General features: G+C 34.5%; 4 protein-coding genes across 7 annotated transcripts; 2 read left to right on the top strand and 2 right to left on the bottom strand.

The window, feature by feature from the left end:
- The first annotated feature begins 829 nt into the window (after positions 1–829).
- On the top strand, positions 830–8324 carry LOC18094018 (uncharacterized). 4 transcript variants are annotated; one of them, XR_008058045.1, is made up of 16 exons: positions 830–1162; positions 1289–1372; positions 1568–1641; positions 1803–1836; positions 2055–2113; positions 2266–2380; positions 2510–2547; positions 2917–3014; positions 3232–3287; positions 4086–4371; positions 4541–4653; positions 4914–4970; positions 6066–6131; positions 6902–6976; positions 7521–7639; positions 8058–8324. XR_008058045.1 is itself a non-coding variant. In XM_052448995.1 (16 exons), exons 1-15 carry the CDS (start codon positions 986–988, stop codon positions 7581–7583), a joined length of 1395 nt encoding a protein of 464 aa, XP_052304955.1. In that variant the 5' UTR covers positions 830–985; the 3' UTR covers positions 7584–7615; positions 8026–8324. The 4 variants fall into 4 exon arrangements, 2 of the variants coding, with proteins under 2 accessions (XP_052304955.1, XP_006368231.2); XR_008058046.1 differs by having other exon boundaries at positions 8026–8324; XM_052448995.1 differs by having other exon boundaries at positions 7521–7615; positions 8026–8324.
- Positions 8325–8645: 321 nt separating this feature from the next.
- On the bottom strand, positions 8646–10130 carry LOC18094017 (14-3-3-like protein D). The gene has a single exon (XM_052448998.1). The coding sequence runs from the start codon at positions 9894–9896 to the stop codon at positions 9183–9185; it is 714 nt and encodes a 237-aa protein (XP_052304958.1). The 5' UTR covers positions 9897–10130; the 3' UTR covers positions 8646–9182.
- Positions 10131–16004: 5874 nt separating this feature from the next.
- Positions 16005–19723, top strand: LOC18094016 (protein PIN-LIKES 3). Its single transcript, XM_052449578.1, has 9 exons — positions 16005–16055; positions 16201–16327; positions 17461–17582; positions 17667–17842; positions 18153–18195; positions 18460–18560; positions 18668–18720; positions 18822–19007; positions 19132–19723. Exons 1-9 carry the CDS (start codon positions 16005–16007, stop codon positions 19254–19256), a joined length of 984 nt encoding a protein of 327 aa, XP_052305538.1. The 3' UTR covers positions 19257–19723.
- LOC18094015 (NADPH-dependent aldo-keto reductase, chloroplastic) lies at positions 19588–22733 on the bottom strand. Its single transcript, XM_006368166.3, has 5 exons — positions 22568–22733; positions 21982–22157; positions 21355–21598; positions 20236–20415; positions 19588–20146 (listed from the first exon to the last, which is right to left on the bottom strand). The coding sequence occupies exons 1-5, from the start codon at positions 22685–22687 to the stop codon at positions 19919–19921; spliced, it is 948 nt and encodes a 315-aa protein (XP_006368228.1). The 5' UTR covers positions 22688–22733; the 3' UTR covers positions 19588–19918.
- Between the last annotated feature and the right edge of the window lie 365 nt (positions 22734–23098).

Genomic DNA, 23098 nt, shown 5'->3' with positions numbered 1-23098 from the left:
AAAAATATCCACGTACAATAGAATCATCGCACGTCTTAATTTTATTTAATTTATAAATCAAAAGACATATGCTGTGCTTTTTTTGCGCACCACAAACCCTTTTTTTAGATCTCGTAGTCAAGAACAAATGTACAAGAATTTTAATTGTTAAAGAGGGGTGTGTTCTAGCCGATCAAATGATTCAATTGAGTCTCCAAAAAATCGGCCGATTCTTTTTAGTTATTTCGAGTGTTTTCTTCTTCCTCGTTTGTTTATCTCGCCGGGTCTTTCGGAAAAAACCAAATTAATTTACCAAGCTGGTTAACCGGTTTTTGGATTGACCCACCTTGGTTTCCTCTAGAAATCTCGACACATGGATACTGACTGTCTTGTTTGAATCCTACCTTCACTTGTGCTTTCCAGGGCACGTGGTGCTAAGAATTATTTTTTAAATTGTTTTTTTTTATAAATTAAAATAATATTATTTTTTAAATTAACACATTAAAATAATTTAAAAACATTAAAAATAATTAATTTAAAACTTTTTTTTTAAAATTTTAACAAAAAAAAATATGTTCAACGTGAATTCCAAACAAAGTAGAAGTTTTGATTTTGGATAACAAAAAAAATCTCTCTTAGAAGTTGTTTGGAACGTCATTCAAAACAGTATTTTTAAAATTTTAAATTATTTTTTTTATTTTTAGATTATTTTAATATAACAATATAAAAAATAATTTTTATAAAATAAAAAATACTATTTTAATTAAAAAAATAATTTAAAAAATAAACACTACTGCACCACTTTGAATTAACTAGTAGTGAAGTTTAAAAATTGAAGGTTTGACCAACCGTGCCTAAAATTCTTATGAGGGAGGGAGGGAGGGAGTTTTAACATCAGCGTCCGTGGCAGAGGAGGAAAAAAAGAGATCGGAGACCGGAGACAGAAAGCAGTGAAGTCTTGTTTAACATTTTTATACAGCAGCAGTGATAGTGAATAATATCGAAGATGAGCAAAGGGAAGGAAGTGGTGATATCAACAAGCCCTCATTACAGCAATCACAACAGTGGCGTAGAAGATGATGAAGAAGAAGACGGCTTCGATCACTCCGGAAACAACAAACGATTCTCCTCTTTCCCAAGTTTCTCTTCCCGAAATGCTTCCTCTAAATATGACTTTGTTAAGGTCAGCCCCCCTTTGTTCTTGCTCCTGAAAACCAAAATAAAACAGACACCACCCCTTATTTAATTCAATCTGATTCAATTGATTGTTTTTTTATCCTGTTTGGTATATATAAATAAATAAATACAGGTGAGGGTGTGGTTAGGTGATAACGCTGATCACTACTATGTTTTATCCAGATTCTTGCTCAGCAGAATGTTGACTGTCACTAAGGTCTCCAACTATTTACTTCTCTGTCAATTTTATTAAAATTCTTTTTTCCTGGAATTACCTATATATATGTAGTGCGGATGATGAACAGTTGGTTGGGTTTTTCTCTCCGAATATTACATTTGAATTGTGGGTTTTGAGAAGATGATCGTGACTAAGGTTTTGGGTTTGTTTTATTCTGTGTGTGGGTGATTTCAGATACCGAATCATGTAGCTATTAAAATTGCTCTTGAGCTCAAGAAGCTGCTCATTGATAACAGCCTTCTCGACGTGTAATGACAATCTTCCCTTTTCTTTTCTTTTTATCCTTTCATGCAGTAGTCGGGTAAAGTCTAAAATGTACCCCATGGCTATATTTGAAGGTTTTTCACTGATCATTGTTTTTTTTCCTTGTTTTTCAACTAATGGGCAACCTCTTGTATTATTTTGGCAGATCTCAGTCTGATTTGGAAGCTAATCTATTCAAGGTATGTGACCTTTCCTTCTTTTATTTTCAATTCTTAGGTGGCTATGGATAGCAAGTGGCATAATCTGCTATATAAGAGGAGTTGAGCATGCCATTTTCTTTCTATGGCCGTAATGGAGGGACTACACTGAGCACTAGAATACTTTTGAGACTTTTCTGAATATTGGATTTAGTTTCATACGCCCTCCTCCCTCCTCATACATAGGAGTCTATTTGCAGCTTATGGAGCGGCGGGGGTATGGAGAAGAGTACATAAATCGTTACAAGATGATGACGAGGTAATTTAGAGCTCTACCCATAGTATCCGCGCCCAGAAGTTTTGTTGCCTTATTATCACTTTCTTCATATTAAATGACAAAGATGAAAGGTTTTTGCTGATTATATGTTGAAAAAGAAAAAAATGATTTTTTTCCTGGTCATATGCTTTTAGATTTCATCATCAAAGAGTGCCCTTGGTGATCCTTGTTTGTGGAACTGCCTGTGTTGGGAAGTCTACCATAGCTACCCAACTCGCACAACGGCTGAATTTGCCTAATGTCTTACAGGTGCTGCTTTCCACCTAGCCATGATGCATCTCGCCTTCCTTATTGTCTTTTCATGTATCAATATGTTGGGTTCAATACTGATGCCTTTGAAACATATGGGTTTTTTTTTTTTAATTTTTAATGTCACAGACAGATATGGTGTATGAATTGCTGCGAACGTCAACTGAGTATGTTTATTCCCTTTCTATTTTTAATTCCATGGTTTCTATTTCTGATGTTAGAAGCATTTCTATCTAGTGGAATTAAGAATATCAGCAGCATACTGAGCCATCCAAAAAAGGAGCAAGGAAAGTTATAACAAGGAGGATTCCTTATTACAAACATAGACATTGTTTACTGGAATAAGGACTCAGAAACTATATATAACTAGGTTTCAATTTTGTCTCCAGTACATGATATTGTATCCTATGATGAAGATTATTGGTCATGCTAGCTAGCTCTTATTCTTTTTATTCTCTGGACAGTACAAAATCGCTTATTCGTTTTATTCCGTGGACAGTACAAGATCACTTATTCCCTTTCTTTATCTGAGTCAGTGCACCATTGGCTTCTACTCCTGTATGGGCACGAGAATTCACCTCTTCTGAGGAGTTAATCACTGAATTTTGTAGAGAATGCAGAATTGTTCGTAAAGGTAGTCTGTCAATTTTGCCATCGCGCTTCTTTGATCTCCTTTCTTATTTGAATAATTCTCTTTTCCCTCTCCAACTTGTTTCATGTTCATGGTGGTTGTAATTTTTTTTCTTGGATTTCGAAGGTGTTCTTTGTTCCCCTGGAAATTGTTTTAATTTTGCTAGATGTTCTGCAAGTGCGTAGGTTTTTGATTTGTTAATTTAATGCTTGCTTCAAAGGTTTGGCTGGTGATTTGAAGAAAGCAATGAAAGATGGAAAGCCAATAATAATTGAGGTATGTCTAATTTTCTGTTTTTCTGTTGGTTGTAGATTAGACTGTTCCATCAAAACTTCCAGTCAACAGCTATTTCTTTGTTGATCACTCTGCTGTATAATACCCACCATCTACAATTATGCTGTCATTCATTCTGCTAAAGATTCTAACAAACCATACATTAAATGGTCTTATGTTGTGATACCATGGAAAGTATGGTACCATTGCAATGATTTGAGTCTTCAGATAAAACAAAACTGTAAAATTGTTTGTTTAGTCTCCTTGGGCTTGTTGTACATTCCTTTTGGGGCTTTTGAAGGGGCCTTACTTATTTGACTTTAGTTGGCACAGGAGGGCTAATTTGTTTCGATTTTGTATCATTTGCACTTTCTCTTAAGGGTGATTTCGTATCCTGCTTCCATAATCTTGTAGTCTCTTTTCAATAATATTTTCTTACTTTATCAAAGAAAAGAAGATGATTGGGAACTAATTGATGTTGAAAAGATGAGAAATTATGCCTTCTGTTATTCCCTATGGGAGTCAGAGAAAAAAAGTGTAGTTCTGACCAGCTATTGATGCTGCTGCCTAAGTTGAGGTAGTGCAAGAGAGGATTTGTGTTCAGATCTGGTGCAATTAGGTTGTGACTAAAACAAAAAAAATTGAAATGACTGTTAAACTGGCTTGTTAATACACAAACTTTTTTTTTTTGGTGGAAACATTTTGTTAAATTTTGAGATGCTTGTTATCAGATTGATAGGCATGGTAATGTTTCCAAGCACTCCTATCTGATCTGCAGTTGTTTCTGACAAATAATGACAGGGGATACATTTGGATCCAAGCATTTACTTGATGGATGAAGAAAATAAATTACCAGCTAAAATGCCAGAAAAATCTGAGATGAACCCTGTTTCAGTGACTCCAGATGACGATCCTGCAAGACAGATGGAAAATAGTTCCACAAGTGTTAGTAGAAATCATCCTGAAAATATCAACTGCACTCCTGGGGATTTGGCCTCAGAAGAAGGGAAATCTGTTAACCAGGTGAATAAAGTTGTGGATTCTCAGGGATCTAGAGATAAAGCTGGAAGCATTGTTGACAATAAAGGTAATTCTCACTCTGGGTTTTGATAACAAGCCCAGTATTCTATTAGTCTCTTCTAACTTATAATTTTCCTTGATGACAAGTTCTAACTTGTAATTTTGCTTGATGATGAATGCATGCATGAGTGACTTAAGGGTGACAGTTTCCATTCCTGGATTTTTTGTTAATGCAGGTGAAACTGTTAAAGGTCTTGAGGGAGATAGAAAGACTTCTGTTAGCTTAAAATCTGGTCCTGAACCAATAATTATACCAATAGTTCTGAAGATGGCTGAATTCGACCATAAGGTTTGTGCTTCTATTCTTGATGTGTCAAAAATTTCTTCATATTCTTGATTTAAATGGATGGTACTTGTCGTATATCAGAATTATATAGTTCCACTTCCCTTCCCTCATTATTTATCAAATGGATGGTACATTGTTCCTATATTGGAATTATATTTGTCCCACCTCCCTCCCACATTATTTTTCACTTTCTCAAGGTTGCATATTTAATCTTATATCCTTATTATTTGTCTTGTCTATCAATCTTTTCTTCTCGTGTGCAGGCATTACTTGAGGAGTGGATCTCAACTCGTTCATTTAGTGATAAATGCCCTGTTGAGGTACCAAAGGCTGCTGAGTTCTTATTGTCATTTGCCAATGTCAAACTTAGGCAATTCACCAAGTTTTAGTAAGTTAAAAGGGTTAAATATTAGCAAACAATCAATGAGACAATCCATGGTTAAACTCGGGTTTCCAAATAGGAGGCCTCACATTGTCAGGTACATACATATCTGGGGATGGATGGGAGGGAATTTAGGGGATGTGAGAGGCTATCTCATTGTTAGCCAATACCTTAACAGATCTGGTTGAAAATGTGGTTAATTAGTGCAAGTAGTAGAAGTAACATGGTTTTTCATTCAAGTGCAAAAACAAAAATAGAAGCACAAGTAATTGATGGTCAATGACACTGGTGAAGCACTTCCAAGTTTTTGAAATTTAAAGATAGAAGGCATTTGAAAATTCTAGCATAATGGTTAGCATGATGAAAACAATGAATGGCAATAAGATCAAGCATCGATGGAAAATGCAGCAACTCCTGGACATATTCGTGCGCAGTGAAGTGGATCAACAATAGAAAATTGCGAAAGCAACCAAGATGTTGCCAAGTTCAAATAATTCTGGACTGGATTAAGATGACAGATAATAGCTTCTCGTTTTCCCTCTTAACACTTTTGTTTTGCTTAATACATGGAAGCTGGCTGGACATGTACCTCCTTATTCACTTCAATAAATAAAAGTCTACCTTAGTATTATCTCACTAAAAACCTTCTAGTTTCAACACTTTGCTTGGTAACGAAAAAAATATAGAATATAAAATTTATTCAGTTTTTTCTTAGCAAAATATAAATTTTAATACATTGGTTATATAGGTATTCCTATAAATTATTTTACCATCATGCAGTTGCCTGGTAAAAAGCATATTGTAGTAGTATCGAAGAGAAACATTTATGCCCCTTTGTTCAGGTCAAAAGTGAGGCAAGATTTTCTAGAAAGAATTTTCCGATTGATTTTCTTTCATTCCATATCCTTGTGTTGATTCTTCACCGATTTCACAAATGTTCATCTTATTGTCTTGTTTTTCATTATTTCCAATAAATAATTTGTTGTTGAACTTTATTCAGAGTTATTTACATATACATGTTTTATGTTTTCAGGAAAAAGATAGGTTAATTACCAATTTGAAAATCATTCAGGACTACCTTTGCTCTTTCAAGTCACAGGTTTGCTTCTCCACGTGTGTTTGTTGGTTAACAGCATGCAATAGAGTTTTGTGGCCTTGCTTCTTTTTTAATAATTTTGAAATAACTGATTCTAAATTTAGTAATATTGTGCTCAAAAGTTGGATTATGATGTTGATAGAGAACAAGTTTTGCTTTGATGTCTTGTTTTTAGATTTATTGTATTTGACGACATGGCCAAGTAGCTAATTTGGACAATAAAGTCAATGAAATCAGGTACATATTTTGTGAAATTGCACAACGAAAATTATTGATGAAAAATTGGGGGAACTGTTATTCATGATATCATATGCTTGGGCCATAGCAATATACAAATTCCATGAATCATTGTCATGCTTGGGCACTAGATTTTGATTTGGGCTGGAGAGCATTATGGTTGATTTAAATTGAAGTGAGGAGTCATATGAACAGGGCTGGGTGATCTATTTCAATTACTCAATGTATGACTCTTCTTTTCTGCTTGAAAGATAAGTGTTTTGGTTTGTCCAAATCTATGATTTAGTCCAAATATGCTCTTACTTGTAAGGTTACTTGAGCTTCAAAGGAAAGAAATGAAGAAAACAACTAACATCTCACAGAAAGAAGAGGGTGGTGACTGTATAATTTTATTCTTAGTGTTATTTGTTTCTGAATGTCATTCTACCAGCTGACTGAGATCGACTTCTCTAAACTTTAACTATGTGTTTGAAAGTTTTATAAGTACCATTTCCCTCAAACACTGTTGCCAATATATCAAGTTTTTCTTGGAACAGGGTCTGACTGTTGCCAATATATCAGCCACAACATTCCCTCAAACACTGGATTGGCTGCATGGCTATCTTCTTCAGGTAAAGTTTTCTAATCAGCTTTGTGTATCTGAAATGCGTTGACCACCAAACATGTTGTTCACCTGGAAAATTGGATGCCTTGGGGATCAACTGCCTGTTCCGAGATTGTATTGCTGTTGCCCTCCCACGTCAGCAAGGAATTTGAAAAGCTGCTGTCCTTGAGTGTGAGGCAGTTGATTTACTGCTTCATTATCTTCTGAATAGTTCTCATCTTGTACATTTCATTCTTGTATTCGTATTTTTTCCTTTCTTAGTTCTCCAATGACGTGGTAGCATTTCACCAAAGATTATGGTTAGGTTTGACAAAAATTAGGAAGTATTTGTCTTTGATTGATTTACTCATCCATTTATTTCCAGTACTGTGGACAATAAGAAATAGCATTCAAGCATCAGGTGTCACCAGTTTTGCTGACTTTTTTTTGTTTCCTTGAACATTAGAAAATGATCCCTCAACATATTAGCTGTTGATTTTCTTCTAGTTTCTCCTTGACCAGCTTATCTTGTTTTTCTAAATCTCTCCTTGCTAATTGTTTTCACTATCCAGAGTATTGAGCATGGCATTTCATCGGTGTCCAGTGAAAATGATAGACATCAAGCTCAAAATTAGATTACCTGCAGATGTTAGCTTGAGCAGGACAGGTATGAATCGGACCTTGCATGCAGGTATAAAATGCAATGCACTTTCAAATGCATTTAATTGATTTTGAATGGAAAGCAGTGTCCTACCAGAAAAAGAAAGACTAATCTTTCTTGTCTCATGCAAAATGAATAATAATAAAAAAATATAAATAACATATGTAAAATCTGCCCGTGTCTTTGTTTGTATCTGTGGGGTGCCTATTTATTATCGTCACGCTTTAAATGGCCTTTCAGAATTCAGTTGCATGCTTTTGTCAATGTGGCAAAAACGCGTGAACTTCTATGCTGACTTCACTTCTGATTTTTGTTGCCCATACGAGTGGTTTTTGGTTTTGTGCACATGACTTGACTAGCTCTTGCGTGGACGACTTTTACCTGCGTGCTTTGAACAGTCCTGTCTTCTTGTACAGAGCATACTTAACTGCCATGACACTTGATGCAGACTTTTGATGAAAAACCTACCAGGCAATGGGAAGCTACTATCAGGCAATGAAAGAGTCTCCGCAGCTTCTTGTGATGGCAGCACTTGCAAGTTCTTGTAATTTGGCCGCCCCATATGATGGACCCAACTTCAAACATTACCCACCAAATTCGGTTAAGATAATTTGTTGTATCAAAGACATTTTTATCACTCGGGTTCTCACAACTAGAGATAGATATGCCATGTTCACTGCGCTTATTAATGTTATAGTTAAAATTTCAGTACTAACATGTTTGTGATTTTGAAATGCCCTCTGTAGTTAATTTCCTTTTCTTTTCATTTTTTTGGGACCTATTTTGTCATTCAGAGAATGATAGAAAGGAAGTTCTAGTCACAGAGCTAGTACGAAGAGGAACACGAAGCCACAAATCTCTAGGTTTCATTTGCAAGAGCCAAAGCCACCTCTTTGATCCCAGTAGTGTACAAGACAGCCAGAGCCAGGTTGCAGTACGTGCTTTTAACATAGAACTCGGCAATCCATTCCTTACTCTTTATTGCTCAGTCACAATATTAATTTAAAAAGCACCATATAGAAAATAAATAATAATAATAAAAAAACCATTTCGCCCTTGTTTAAGCTAACTGTCAAGATAACCAAGACTGTTGATACACAAATCATTATATCAGCAGCAGGAAATATCAGATTCAGCAACTATTTCAAGGCCTTCCATGCAGAAAGCCACAAGCACAATAGCAAAATACTAGAAGAGGATCTTCTAGTCACATTGCTAGCGAGATCAAGAGCTGAAAACACAACTCATTGTTCAAAAACAACAAAGAAAGTTCCCTGAAATCTTGCAGAGTTGCAGTGAATTTATTTTTTGTTAGTACCTTAAGTGGACTAGTTGTGCGTGCAATGGGAAATTTGAGGCCCACAGCTATTCAATCTAGGTCCTCTAGAAAAGCTAGGTTGGAAAATCATATTCAAGCTCAAACACTTCCATTAATACTGCTAAAAACAAAATTGTTCTGAGATACAACTCAAATAGAATTGCATATTTTTATAAAAAAAACTGAAACAGCATGCATTTTACCTAAAAATCATCAACCTAAGAACTAACTCCTGCAATTGTTATAAGAATCATCTCAATTCTCTAAGATGTCATAACTCCACAACCTGACGTTGTCTAGAAGAATCTCCAATATCAACATGCTGTCTTTCTGTGATTCCTTATTCAAATTGTCGAGTATTGGGATAGCCTCATCATAAGCATTCTTAGCATGAAAGAAAGCCTTCTCAGGAAACTTCATGATATCATACAATAACACTGAGAAATTCAAAGCCAAACTCAATCGAACTAAATTTGTAGGAGCCAACTTGGATGCAGCTTTAATGCCTATATCATATGCTTTCATTGACTCTGAAGCAGCCTTCTCCATCTCGATGCCAACCTTGAATTCTGCTAGATACCTGTAATAATCTCCCTTCATCCTATGATAGAAGACACAGGATTCACACTGGGAAGTTGAAGGGAGTAGATGATCATCAATCAATTGTATGATATCGTTGCATATACTTGTGAGTTCGGACTCAACCTTCCGTCTATACTCCTCGATCCTCTTCGCATTAACTTGGTTCCCTTTGGCTTGTTCCTTTTCCTCTATGGATGAAAGCATTCTCCATGATTCTCTTCTTGGGCCCATTACATTCTTGCATCCAATACGCAGCAAATTCCGCTCCTCGGTTGTCAACTCAACGTCAAGCTTTGCAATATACTTCATGTGATCCAACATCTCATTGTAGCGTTTCGCCTGTTCAGCAAGTTTGGCAGAATACACTGAATTTTGACGTACATCCATGGCTGATAAGACTTAATTGATTGATCTCTTTTGAGCAAAGATAATGTAAAACTGACTGAATATATAACGAAGAAAAAATCAAACAGAAAACTGAAAAGAGCACTACCAGAAAATTTTCAAATAGCAACCGTCAGATATCTCAATATGTTGAACTAGCTAGGGTTTTATATGTATATATATGGGCACGTAAGAAAAACTTAAACCGAACAAGATTAGAAAAAAAGAAAACCCTAAAATAATTGATATTTTGCTAGGAGTGATCGTCAAGTCTTCTTCTTAGAAAAGGATTGCTTGCTTTCAATTTGGGGTCGACTTCGGATCAAGAAAAAACTCTTATTTTAATTCTTTCTTGAAAATGCAAAAGAGTATTAATTTATTTTCTTTCTTAGAAACATTAATTTTAAATAAATAAAAAACAAATCAATATTTTTAAACCACACATCCGTGAATTAATTAAATTATAACTTTAATTGTTCCAGTGATTCTTTATTTAGTTTTACTAATTTTAAAAGCCGTGAAAGAGTTATTAATGCTACTTAGATAAGTATTGAGATATTTAATACCACATTTCTTTTGGATTTATGCATATATATTTTATCTTAGATGTTAATATTTTCTCATTAATAATAAACAATTTTTTTAATATAAATCATACAAATATATTTTATTTATATCAAATAAAAAAATATAAATTACAATAATCTCTTTGAAACATTATAAGATACAAAATAAAAAAAATAACTACTATTTAAAAAAATAAACAAAACAATTTAAAAAAATATGAGAGAGGGTAATAATTTAAATTGAAATAAAAAAATTAAGGTAAACTAAAAAATACATAAGGTATTAATTACAAGTTTTGCAAAAAAATAATAATAAAATGTTAGGAAATGGCCCGCTTACCTAGCCAATTATTCAAGCCTAAGCTCAATTAGACCTGAAAAACACAAACAACGCATTATCTACGGTGATAGTTGACATGTTGAATACCAGTTGAATTGAGCTCAAATTTTCTACGAAAATTCCACATGGACAATAAGACCTTCAAATTAGTTTCATGTTGATGTAAGGATTGATCCCCTTTACTGCTATATTGTTACAGATTATTGGATTTATCATTGGTATCATCCCTCCCATAAGTAATTCATTGGTGATTAGCCCCTTTTTCATGCGGTTGAAGACTCTGCAATGCATACTTGCTCGGGTCAGTATCCTATTTTTGATGATATGAAGATTCTGAATCAACCAAAAATGTTACTAGCTTCATTATCAGCTATCTAACAAGTTTCCCTGGTATTCCTTTCATGTTTGCAGGGAGTCAGCCATTCCAACTGTCACTTCGATTTTAGGAGCAATTAAATCTTCTGGAGGGTATGCTTAACCATTTTGAATGTTGTCAAGCGCCTTCTCATTCACTCGTAGAATTGTTGGAAACATGGAAATAATGATCACCGTTGATGCTCTTAGGTTTGAAAGGGTCGAAGGTGCCACTCATGGTGCTTGTCGGAATAGTGGCAGTCCGGTATATTATTATGGCGATTTTGGGAGCACTTATCATTAAATATGCAGTCCGTTTTGGCTTGTTGCACTCTGATCCACTGTATAAGTTTGTTCTTGTGCTTCAATTTGCACTTCCTCCAGCAATCGGCATATGTCTGTTATTTATCATTGGTGAATTAAGATCCAGGCAAAGCTCAGCCATATTCATGTATTTGGCTACAGGTTGAATTTTTTTTTGACTTGAAATTTGTTTTTCATTCGTTGTTTTGGCCATAATTTGGCAGGTATAATGACCCAGTTGTTTGGAGCTGGCAAAAGCGTGATGATGATCACTCTCTTAAAGTTAAGATGTAATAATGTAACAGAAACTTCTCCTCTGTATGCTGTTTGGTCAAGAACTGTTTCTGTTCCTACAACTGGCTCCCAACCATAAATCTTTGCTGTGTAAGAAATCTCAGAATGCCTTCAAGGCTTTAACCCATCTGTAATGCCACAGAAAAAAGTTAACATTTCAAGCAAAAATATGGTAACAAGTAAAAACTAATTTTAGGTGTTTGCATGGATTGATAAAAGAAGGAGAAGAAGAAGATGTTATACAAGCAAAATGGGCATATATTTCTCTAATTACTCGAAAGCTAAGGTGAGGTTTTCAGCCAGTGAAGTCCAGAATTAGCCTTAATCAAGTTGGTGCAGGGGAAGCTGTGGGAGTCCACTTCCACAGAATTCACAAAGGCCATTAGTCACCATGATTAATTAATGATGGTTGGAAAGTGTTTTTCATTATTATTTTTTTTAATAATTAGAAAACTGACCAACATAATTTATTTTCCGGTAAAAAAAACATAAATTTTAGATGAAGAAAAATATTTTTCAGTTTAAAAGATTAAAAAATACTTCTCAATTAATGAAGCATCAAAAAAATAAGGTGGTTATATAATAATTTATTATTCTTTATATACATATATAATATTCATTTTTTTCTTTATATATATATGGAAATAATATTATTAGAAAATAATATTTTACTAATATATTTATATATGAAATAATATAATAGGATATATTATCATATACTATAAAAGTATATTAATTTAATATATTAGTTCATATAATACTTTAATTTAGATAATATTGTTAATTAAAAAATACATTTGAATACAAAATATGTTATGTTATGCAATAGTTATCTATTTTAAATCATATAAAATCATGTTATAAAATTAAAATACCATAAAAAATATTATTTTTAATGTTCTCCACACACCAAATTAAAAATAGTTATATGCCTATAATATTATATTTAAAATATTATAATATATGTCTAGTTACATTTTATAAAATAAACTAAATATAAATATATAATATAATAAATTCTTTTTTTCTCACTGTTATACTTTTTATATTTCATTCTTTCATTATAAAAATAGTTATATTTAATGTTCTTAAATAAACTTAAAAAAATAAAATATTAATAAGTATTTTTTAATTTATTTTCAATGACATAGTCAAATTCTATCTCAACTTATTTTTCATGATATTATCAAATATAATAAACCTATTTTCCAATAAATATACCAGTAAGTAACAAGATCAACAATATATGGTGCTAGACAAGAAAATAGATTTTTTTTTATAAAAAAAAAACCGAAAAGACTTTATTTGAAAAACCAAGGCCAACTAAAAACATGGGTGCAGTTAAAAGTTTAGGAATATGGTTGCGGTTGTTTTTTAAAGTGCTTTTGATTCGGTAATATATTAAAATAATATTTTTTTTATTTTTAAAAAAATATTTTTGACATCAATGCATTAAAATAATTTAAAAACACCAAAAAAATAAAAAAAATTTAAATTTTTTAAAATATTTTTAAAATACAAAAATAAACAGAAAAGATAACAAGTAACATTTAACAATATTGCCATAGTTTTCAGTCTTTCTAGTAATGGAAGATCTACGTGCCAGAAAGCATTAATCTCCAGTAGTCCATGCCGTTTCGGACTAAGCGAAACATTTGGTGGTGCATCGTTACTCGGGATACGTCTCCGTCCGGCCGACCTTTCCTTTTAACTTTAATCTTAGAGATAGACTCCACCTTGCGGGAAAAAGAAAATATTTAAAAGAGAGAAGAAAGAGTGAAACTGTATTTTATTTCATTTTAAGGGTTGAGAACAACCCTTGTATTGTTTCCTGTCAAAAGCCTTTTTCCTAGCTAGCTGATCCACTAGATCTCAAAAGCATTTCAGCTGTCTCATCATCTCCTTTTGTTGTGCGTTTCTTGCGTGTGAAATTGTAGTGGAGAATCATGCAGATACTTACCACTGTATTGCGTGCCTGCTTGGTACGAGTGGAGTTTTTATATTGATGGGCCGGGAACCATCTTTGTTTTGTTCTAAATTCTACTCTTTTTTCTCATCACTTTGATCTTTCTGAGTTCGGCGGTATGATTCTAGCTATGTGTGCGGGTTTGTCTACCCTATTTTAGTTTTATTCTGATGGTGGAAGTGGATTTTTGTGGAAGCAATTAAGCTAACTCCTCCGTTTTGGTTTTACTTTTATTATTCCTGATGGTTTCTTTATGCTTACCTTCCTGTTCTGAACTTCAAATTAATCGCCTGCTTCTGATAGATTGCATCTCATGCATCAGTCTGTGCCCTCTGGCTATTCTAAAGCATCCTCAGTCACCGTGAGTTCTTTTTTATCTGAAGCAATTTGCACGCACCGCATGCAATCATTACTTAAATTTATGGAAGTGGATCTATCGGTTTTTTCCGGGAATTCAGAAATGTTGTTGTTTATGGGAACCGTCTTTTATATTATTGTAGGTATATAAATTCAGTTGTATTCTTATAGACTCTAATTGTGCTCTGAACTCTTTCGTTTTTTCTTGAGCAGGTTGCTAATATTGAATCTGAGACAATCTTGGGTTGCTGCTATGGGGCTCTGGAATCTGTTTATTGTTGCACTCATGCCAGTTCTGAATGTACTCCTGATCACTGCCGTCGGAGTATTTCTCGCAATCCAGCGTGTGGATATCTTGGGGGCGGATCTCGAAAGCATTTGAATAATGTCAGTAACAATATGCTAGCGGCATATGGATTGAGAACAGATCGAGAATATGATTTACAAACTTCATTTTTAGAAATTTATAAATATATACTTTTAGTCAAAATTACAGCAACAACAACAACATAATGACGAATCACTTTAGATGTACGCCAATTAATTAACAAAAAAAAAAAAAAAACCCTGAAGAAGTGTTTTTACTGTCCTTCAACTCACGAAACACTATTTTATTTTTATTTTTATCTTTATTTAATTTTATATATTTTTTATTAAAAATTAAATTTTATAATTTATTATGATTTATTTTTTATGTGTTATCTTATTTTCATGATCGTGTTGTATATTTGATTGATTAACTCGGTTGATTTGAGTTTTTTATTTTTTAATTATTTTTTTTTCAATTTCATCCTTTTACATTTAGTTGATTAAGAATATGTGTTTTATAATTTGTTTCAGTTTTTCTTTCTATGAGATTATTTTATGATTTTTTTATTTACTTTCTTTGAGATTATCTCGGTCTAATGAGTTTTACAGATTAACTCGAGTAAACTCTGGTAATTTTATTGTGTTCTTTTTTAGATTGATTTTTTTTTTAATTTCATCATTCAACAATATACCGTTTTAATTTTGATTTCTATGAGGTTATCTCAGTCTCATGACCTGAGTTGCGTGTTTGGCAAATTAACCCGGATTGACTTGAATCATTTTTTCATTTATTTTCTATGAGGTTATCCTGGTCTCGGATCCAGATCATGAGTTTTGTGGATTAACCCGTGTTGACTTGGGTTGTTTTATTTTTTAAATTCTTTTTTAAATTTTATCTTTCAATATTGGGTTGATTATAAAATAGATTTCATAATTTATTTCAATTTACTTTCTATTAGATTATTCTGATCTCATGAACCAGGTTGTGAGTTTAACAAGTTAACTCTAGTCGTTTTTATGTCTTTTTTTCTACTTATTTTTTTTTAATTTTATCTTTCAGCATTTGAGTTTATTAGGAATTGAACTTTTTAATTTATTTTAAATTGTTTTATATTGTATTATCATGGTCTCATGATTTAGATTGTGAATTTGACAGGTTAACTCATGTTCAATCGGGTCGATTCAGTATATTATCGTCTTAATATTTAAAAAATGAAATTGTCTTGAATTTTTTGAGTCAAATTATATTTTTATTTGTCGTTCCGATTGTTTTTGGATTTGCCAAGTCAACCAGGTCTCGTCAGGTCAATCCCTGCTCAATTTTTTTTTCCTACTAGAAAAATATTAGCAAAATTTAGATATTTTTTTATGTTAAAGAAAAATTGATCTAAGAAATGAACGGTTGATTATTGAGTCTAATGATCAATTCTTTTTGAAGTTCTGTGAAACACCATCCATTTTAAGAACGTAAACTTACATTTTGTTTTACACAAAGTGGGAGAAGCAGCATATAAGTTTTAATTGCTCTTCTTGTTTTATACCTTCACAATAGTTCTATTACTGACCTGACAAACATTCCGAGTTCCGCAAGAATATAATGTGCAATTTTGAATTCAATCGTTATGCAGCTTGTGTTTTTTGTCTTGAGTCCAGCACTTGTTGGCAGCAACTTGGCAAAATACATAACATTAAGAAGCTTGCCTGAGCTGTGAGTTTCTCTGGTCAAATTTTCTGGGCCTATTTTCTTTCGGTGTGGTGTGTGTGTGTATTTTCCCTTCCTGCTATTTCCCTAAATCCAACTTTTTTCGAATTATGTAGGTGGTTGGATGGTTACTAAATGTTCTCATCCCCTTTGTCATTGGCTCGGTGCTTGGATGGTTACTTGTAAAAATCACCAAAGCTCCTAAAGGTCTTCGGGGAGTGATCATGGGATGTTGTGCTGCCGGTAGGTTTTATTATTTTGGCTAATGGAAGGTATATATATATCTACAAATTTTTGGTGTCCTTTCTGGATTATATTCTTGCAAAAAAAAAAAAAAAATTGTTGATTCACCATAGTCTTTTGAAATAAGAAAGCAGTAGTTTAATTATTCATTGGCATTGAGCATCAGTAGTTTAATCAATTTAATCAGGTTCTGATCGTATTCACTTCGAATCAAAGTTGTTCTTACAATTTGTAATTGCTATTCAAGATTTCTTGCCAGATATTCTTCCCATGCCAATGAGGTTATCTACTTCGTTGGCTTGTCATCCTTCAATGCAAACAAGCAAGTTTTTGCATATTCTCCCTACTCTGTTCTGTCCTGCTCTCCTTTTTTCCCCTTCCAAGACATGCAGACCATCCCACCGTAGAGAAGAGGCAGACATTCTCTTTCCTGGTAATGAAATGAACATAAATGAATGCGAACCAATCTTGCTATCCATCTCACACCTTATGCTCTGATGAAACTCTTTGGAAGCTCTAATCAAATTATAAGTGTCTATATATCACACGTCAATATTCCTTCTGTCATTTTTAGATTGAACAACTTCCTCGTTACATACACCTTGTTATTCATTGAAGACTTTCTATACATGCTGGCTGCTGCCATTAGCTCCGCAGCGGTCTTTTTTTGATAGCATCATGTGCAACTAATCTTGACAGGGTTGATTGGATAACGCCTAAAACCTATCTGTCAAGAAGTTTTCAATCCACTTCTTCCATCTTATCTGGCTTTTCCTTAATAGAGGAAGATTATACTAGTTGCTAGTGTAGAGCGATGGAATAAAAGAGAATAAGAAGGGAGGGAAATCAAACACCCACACCACATAACACAATAATTTACATGTTTAAGAATAGTCCTGTTGGACAGCACATCCACCAACCCTGGAGTTAGTGAGAATATATACATACACCCACAAATGGGTCAGACTGTGAGCCCAAGTAAATGAAAGAAAAACCAGGCTCTACGATGATGGCTGCAGCAGCACTATATTTGTCTCAATGAGTCAATATCAAGAACCAATCCTCCATGCTTTCATTATATTTTGATCTTTTATTCTTGAATTCTAGTTTATGATAGGTGTTGATGTGAACAGGAAACCTGGACAAGATGCTTCTCGTAATTGTTCTAGCTGTCTGTAAAGAAAAAGGCAGTCCATTTGGAGTTTCCGATGTCTGTACCGGCAATGGAATGGCATATGTTTCACTCTCTATGGCAGTATGACCATTGTACTTTCTAACTTGAATTTCATCCAAAAGTTGAATTGCTTAAACTTCTTTGTAGTTTTTTCTTTGATTTCAGATTGGATCCTTGTACATCTGGTCATATGTGTACAATATTGTGCGTATATATTCAAGTAAAGATTCTGATGAAGCCAAACCAGATGTCTTACCGGAGGGTACAGAGTCTGCTGGAGAAAAAAATGAATCTGCAAAGTGTCGCACAGGGCCCCCACTTCCTTCAAGATCCCTCACTTGGTGAGAGTCAGCACTTTGAGCTTAATTGTTCAGTGTCAGAGGAGAAGGCGAAGGTTGTTTGAACCTCAATATAATATCTTCTTTTCTCTATTCTCGCACTTCTCTCTTTCCTTGTATTGTTCATGTTCATTATGGGCACATTTTTGCTTTGAAGGTTTCACATGATCTTATCATTGGCGGCATTTTTTTTTTCCTTTCCTCTTTCTTCATTGAATAAAATATCATCATCTAACCTATCAATGTTTCTTGACAGGTACCATTTCCAGAAAACATCAAGAGAAGCTTTCTAGAGTTCACCATTGCCATGAAGGAGAAATTTTTGGAGATTGTTTGCACCGGCAATTATTGGAGCGGTATGCTTACGGCAAGTTCTAATTTTGGGAAGTTATTATACATAGAGGATCAAATCCCTTACATGAAAAATTTTTCTCTCCAACATTGCCATGAAACAGGCATTAGCAAGCAGCTTGTAGATTTTAGTCAGATTTTTTTCCCACGTTAGTTTCCTGGCCACGTTAAGATATTTGACATTTATAGATCAAAACATAACTAACATGCCGCATTACGATCCAGTGTTGATGTGAGGATTGATCCCCCTTGTTGTTCTATTTTTATAGATTGTCGGATTGATGATTGGTATCATCCCTCCATTCAGAAAAGTACTAATTGGTGATAGAGCTCCTCTTCATGCGGTTGAAGACTCTGCAGACATGGTTGGGTCAGTATCTTGTCGTTGATGATATGAAGATTCCCAAGAAAATTAACAAGAATCTTTACTTTTATTTTCAGCTACCTAATTTCCCTAGCATTCTTTCATGTTTGCAGCAAGGCAGCCATTCCAATCATTACTTTGATTTTGGGAGCAAATCTTCTGAAGGGTAAGCGTGACTGTTCGATTTTTGTATCCCAACTGGCTTGCCTTCTCTCACTAGTTGCATTGTTGAAAGCATGGAATAATTATCGCTGTCGATGTTCTCAGGTTTGAAAGGCTCGAAGGTGCCACTCTTGGTGATTATTGGTATAGTGGCCATTAGGTATATAATTTTGCCGATTTTGGGAGTAGTTATCATTAAATATGCAATCCATTTTCGCTTGGTGCGCTCAGATCCGTTATATCAGTTTGTTCTTCTCCTCCAGTTTGCACTTCCTCCAGCAAACAGCGTAGGTGTGTTAATTGTCATTGATGAATTATATACCCTTATTACAAGATCCCCACAGAGCTCAACCATGTCTGTGCACGTTTGGGATGAATTTGCTCCTAACTTGTTCTTTCGGCACCGATTTGGCAGCTACAATGAGCCAGTTGTTTGGAGTTGGCCAAACCGAATGCTCTGTGATCATGCTATGGACCAATGCCTTGGCCACAGTCTCGCTGACCGTTTGGTCAACATTCTTCATCTGGTTTGTTAGATAACCGTGACGTGCCTCTATGATTACTTTCACCATGAAAATCTGGGCAATGCATTATATGCTAGCTCAGATACTCCATTAAATATTTCTGCAAATGCAAATGTAGATGAAGAAAGAATCCAACGCACATGCATAACGGAATAGGGGTCCTGGGGCTCAAGGTATATCTAAAATGTCGATGATTTTGAAGTGGCTTTTGTCATTGTTCTTCGCACTTGTGGTCAATGCATTGGTTTCAGCCCCGAATTTGCATTAGAACCTGGTTCCTCAAGTCCGTTTCTGGGCAAAGTCTAAAATACTGGTATGTAAGATAGAAAAACGACCCTCTAGATTCAATTCCAATGGTCCTGTGGTCATTGCTCTGGAGGCTATATATGCATGCAGGCAACAGATTTTCTATACTTGTGAGAATAACGATGGATAGTAAATCTGAGTACTTGGGTGAATAAGAATGCACAACTCCTTAAAGCATACAGATCTCTTAGCTAAGTTTACACTAATCAAATGGAGCTGAGATTATCATATTTCCTTGTTCCCACGTCGCACAGATTACATTAACTATCTGCTGCAATATGAACGGAACGGCCGTGCCTGTCCTGGCATGCTAGCATATATAATAATAGCCGCCACAAGGGTAGTGGAGCGTAAGCATAGTGGGGTGGCGTGTCAAATCTCACCATCCCATAGATCTTCAATTGTCTTATAAGGACTTGTTGAGTCGTTAACAAGAAATTCTCCTCTCATGATCTTCCATTCCTCCAGTTTCTCAATGTCAGTGAGATCTTGATCATCCAGTTTTACATTCAAGGCCTCCATGTTTTCCTTCAACCTCTTCTGATTAAAACTCTTCACTATCATGCTTGATCCCTTTGACAGCCCCCACTGTAACGCCACCTTCAAATTCATGACGAAAGCTTGTTTTCAGAGGCCCCTTAATGTATTAGAGCTGAATTCATTTATTATGATAGATTCGTGGGCTTTACCTGAGCTGGGGTCGTCTTGTGCTTGCGAGAGATGGACTGTATTATTGGATTTTCAACCACGGCGGTTGTTCCCCATGCATTTCCAGGGCCACCAAGTGGCGAATAAGCACTTACATGGATCTTGTAGTCCGCACAAAAATCTCTTAGTTTTCTTTGCCTCCACATTGGATGCATTTCCACCTGCGCGTACCGTTGCCACACAGTTCATCATTCAATTCAATATTCGATAAAAAAAAAAAAAAACATAGGATTACTATTTATTACTGTAGCCAATGAATATCCCCTTCCCAAACCTATGAGATTAAAGAAAGAAAACACACATTATGTGGTCATCAAATAAGAGAAGAGATGGTTCATCTCATCTGGAGGGCATTTATGTTTATGTGGCTTCTTGCAGTTGACTATCCTCACACATTGTTTTATTATTTTTATTTTTATTTTTATTATTATTGTTTCACAATGAGCTGTGCATATGATCACAAGTAAGCTTTTTTATAACCTCCATTGGAAGTAGATTTAGATTGATTTAGCGTATGGTAGTGGTTATTTTTTAAAATATTTTTTATTTGAAAATATATTAAAATAATATTATTTTTATTTTTAAAGATTATTTGGGATATCAGCACATCAAAATGATTCAAAAATATAAAAAATTAATTTTAAATAATATTTTTTAAAATTTGTTGAAATTGTAATTTCAATAGCTATAAAAATAATACATAAATGATAAAAAAAAAATATGAGATGGATCAAATTTATTTGATATTTTTCTAAAACATGGCGGAGAGAGACCTCATTTTACATGTTGATTTCAGCAGTTTTTTTTATAAAAAAATATTGACTTTAATAAATTAACCTAACTCCCAAACTTGAAAAGACCAGTTTTAAATTATTTTGATGTTCTTTGTCGGTTTTCAGTGAAGAAAAAACAAAATAAACAAGAAGCCCCCCAACTGTCCTCTCTACTGATTGTAATTAATTGTTTCTCATTTGAATATTAATTAACTTAATTAGTTTCTTCTAATACCAAAATTCCAAGAATAAGTTTGCTAAAAAAAAATCTCCAAAACCTCTCAAGACAGTTAAACTGTTCACGCGTTTTTTTTTTTTATAGGGTACCTGATTGACAGCTGGAGGTACTGAGGCAAAATCCAACAAGCTTTGGATCTTCTTGCTGGAGAAATTGCTGACGCCAATGCACCTGCACAATCCCAAGTCCAAACATTTTTCCATGCCGGCCCATGTGGACTCAAGGTCTAATGGCTCAAAGTCATCTTCAGGAGGCACGGCAGAGTAATTCCAAGGCTTCAGCTTCACTGGCCAATGCACTAGATACATGTCCAAATATTCCATGCCCATGTTCCTATAACAAGAAGCAAAAGCACTTGAAAACCCAAAAAGATCCTGGTCGAATATTTTCAAGATCCTCATCGATCCCCTGCAATCTTAGAGGCCGCCTATGATCTTATTCTACATTTTGTTTACACTAGGTAGATCTATATATATAATGAGAGATTTGATATGATCTTGGTTCAAAATAGATTAGACCCAAAAGTCCCACCACCCACATGCAGCTAAAGCTAGATTTGCGTATATACTCAATGAATTCAATTTCAATGAAGATTTAACTTTAACAAGATGGGAACTTCACTTGATTAAAGTACTATAGGGTACTAATCAAATGGAGCGGAGAACCTGATGCATGGAACCCAACGATCTCAAGGATGGCTATGTGCTCCTACTTACTTTAGAGTTTGCCTGAGTGCTGAGACAGGATCATGATGATCACTCCCCCACAGTTTAGATGTAACAAAAATCCCCTCTCTGTCTACTGTTTGATCAAGAATCGCTTCTGTTAACGCATGCCCCACAGCCGGCTCAGAACCATAAATCTTTGCTGTGTCAAAATGCCTGTAACCCATCTGCAAGGCCACAAACCAACAAGTTTTCGACATTTCACGCAAAAATATTGGCAACTAGTACTAAAAGCTTTTACTCCGGTGTTTGAATGGATACTGGGAAGAATTTATATGCAAGCAAACTGTCCATCTGGGTAATTTATAATTACTCAAAGCCTATATACGTAGGCATGCATGAAGAGGTAGTTAAGCCATTGAAGTCCAAAATTAATGCTCTAATCAAGTGGGTTCAGCCATGCTTTATTTAGTGCAATCATTAGCGCTCCAGTGTCTATCAGAGATGGACTGCAACGCAATGCACTGCACTTGAAATGAAAAGATAGGAAGAGCCAGAAAAAACAGATCGAAGGCTGCAGAAAAGGAAAGAATGCATAAAGGGACAGGATATGTGTGCGCGCGCGCGCAAAATGTACCTTGAGTGCCATATCGATGGCTAGCTCCGTCGTCTGCCTATCATTAGGGTAGGAATAAGTGCCCAGTCCCAGGACTGGCATGTTAATGCCGCAATTCAGACGCACTTCGTTGTTCATCATCTCTGTCTCCTCTCTCTTTCTGTTCTTCGTCAACTCACAATGGGAGTTTGGACCTCTCTTCCCCCGTATAAATACACACCCCAAGTCAACTTCATTGATAGAAATATGATTTCTTTATGTATGATGACTTCATTCATCCCACCTCATTCAAGAGAGCTTACATATGTAGGAATAAATTATGTTACTTACATAGCACTATACATTATTTGCTGCATCTATTAGTTTGTGATTAATACGCACGTTACAAAGATATATACTAATTAATTAACAAGAACATCAAAGTCCTTGAATTTCGTTGTAGGACGTGATTATTCTTTTTTCTTTCAAAACTATTGGTGTTCTCAGAACCTTATGCTTTATATATATATAGCTTTTATAGCTGTTCATTTTAACACCTTTTTCTAAAATAAA

The sequence above is a fragment of the Populus trichocarpa genome, chromosome 1 (genome assembly GCF_000002775.5).
Source record: "Populus trichocarpa isolate Nisqually-1 chromosome 1, P.trichocarpa_v4.1, whole genome shotgun sequence".
NCBI classification, from domain to species: Eukaryota; Viridiplantae; Streptophyta; class Magnoliopsida; order Malpighiales; family Salicaceae; genus Populus; species Populus trichocarpa.
This window is presented reverse-complemented; position numbering and strand designations above follow the sequence as displayed.

Bases quoted from the DNA above. Each gene is read 5' to 3' on its own strand.
- LOC18094015 (XM_006368166.3), bottom strand. From the start codon at position 22,687: ATGATGAACAACGAAGTGCGTCTGAATTGCGGCATTAACATGCCAGTC. The intron at 20,416-21,354 runs GTACCCTATAAA...CGGTACGCGCAG, and splicing joins TACCTCCAGCTGTCAATCAG to GTGGAAATGCATCCAATGTG. The intron at 20,147-20,235 runs GTAAAGCCCACG...ATGAATTTGAAG, and splicing joins ACAAGACGACCCCAGCTCAG to GTGGCGTTACAGTGGGGGCT.
- LOC18094016 (XM_052449578.1), top strand. From the start codon at position 16,005: ATGCAGCTTGTGTTTTTTGTCTTGAGTCCAGCACTTGTTGGCAGCAAC. The intron at 17,583-17,666 runs GTATGACCATTG...CTTTGATTTCAG, and splicing joins ATGTTTCACTCTCTATGGCA to ATTGGATCCTTGTACATCTG. The intron at 19,008-19,131 runs GTGTGTTAATTG...CCGATTTGGCAG, and splicing joins TCCTCCAGCAAACAGCGTAG to CTACAATGAGCCAGTTGTTT.
- LOC18094018 (XM_052448995.1), top strand. From the start codon at position 986: ATGAGCAAAGGGAAGGAAGTGGTGATATCAACAAGCCCTCATTACAGC. The intron at 1,373-1,567 runs GTCTCCAACTAT...GGGTGATTTCAG, and splicing joins GAATGTTGACTGTCACTAAG to ATACCGAATCATGTAGCTAT. The intron at 3,288-4,085 runs GTATGTCTAATT...AAATAATGACAG, and splicing joins GAAAGCCAATAATAATTGAG to GGGATACATTTGGATCCAAG.
- LOC18094017 (XM_052448998.1), bottom strand. From the start codon at position 9,896: ATGGATGTACGTCAAAATTCAGTGTATTCTGCCAAACTTGCTGAACAG.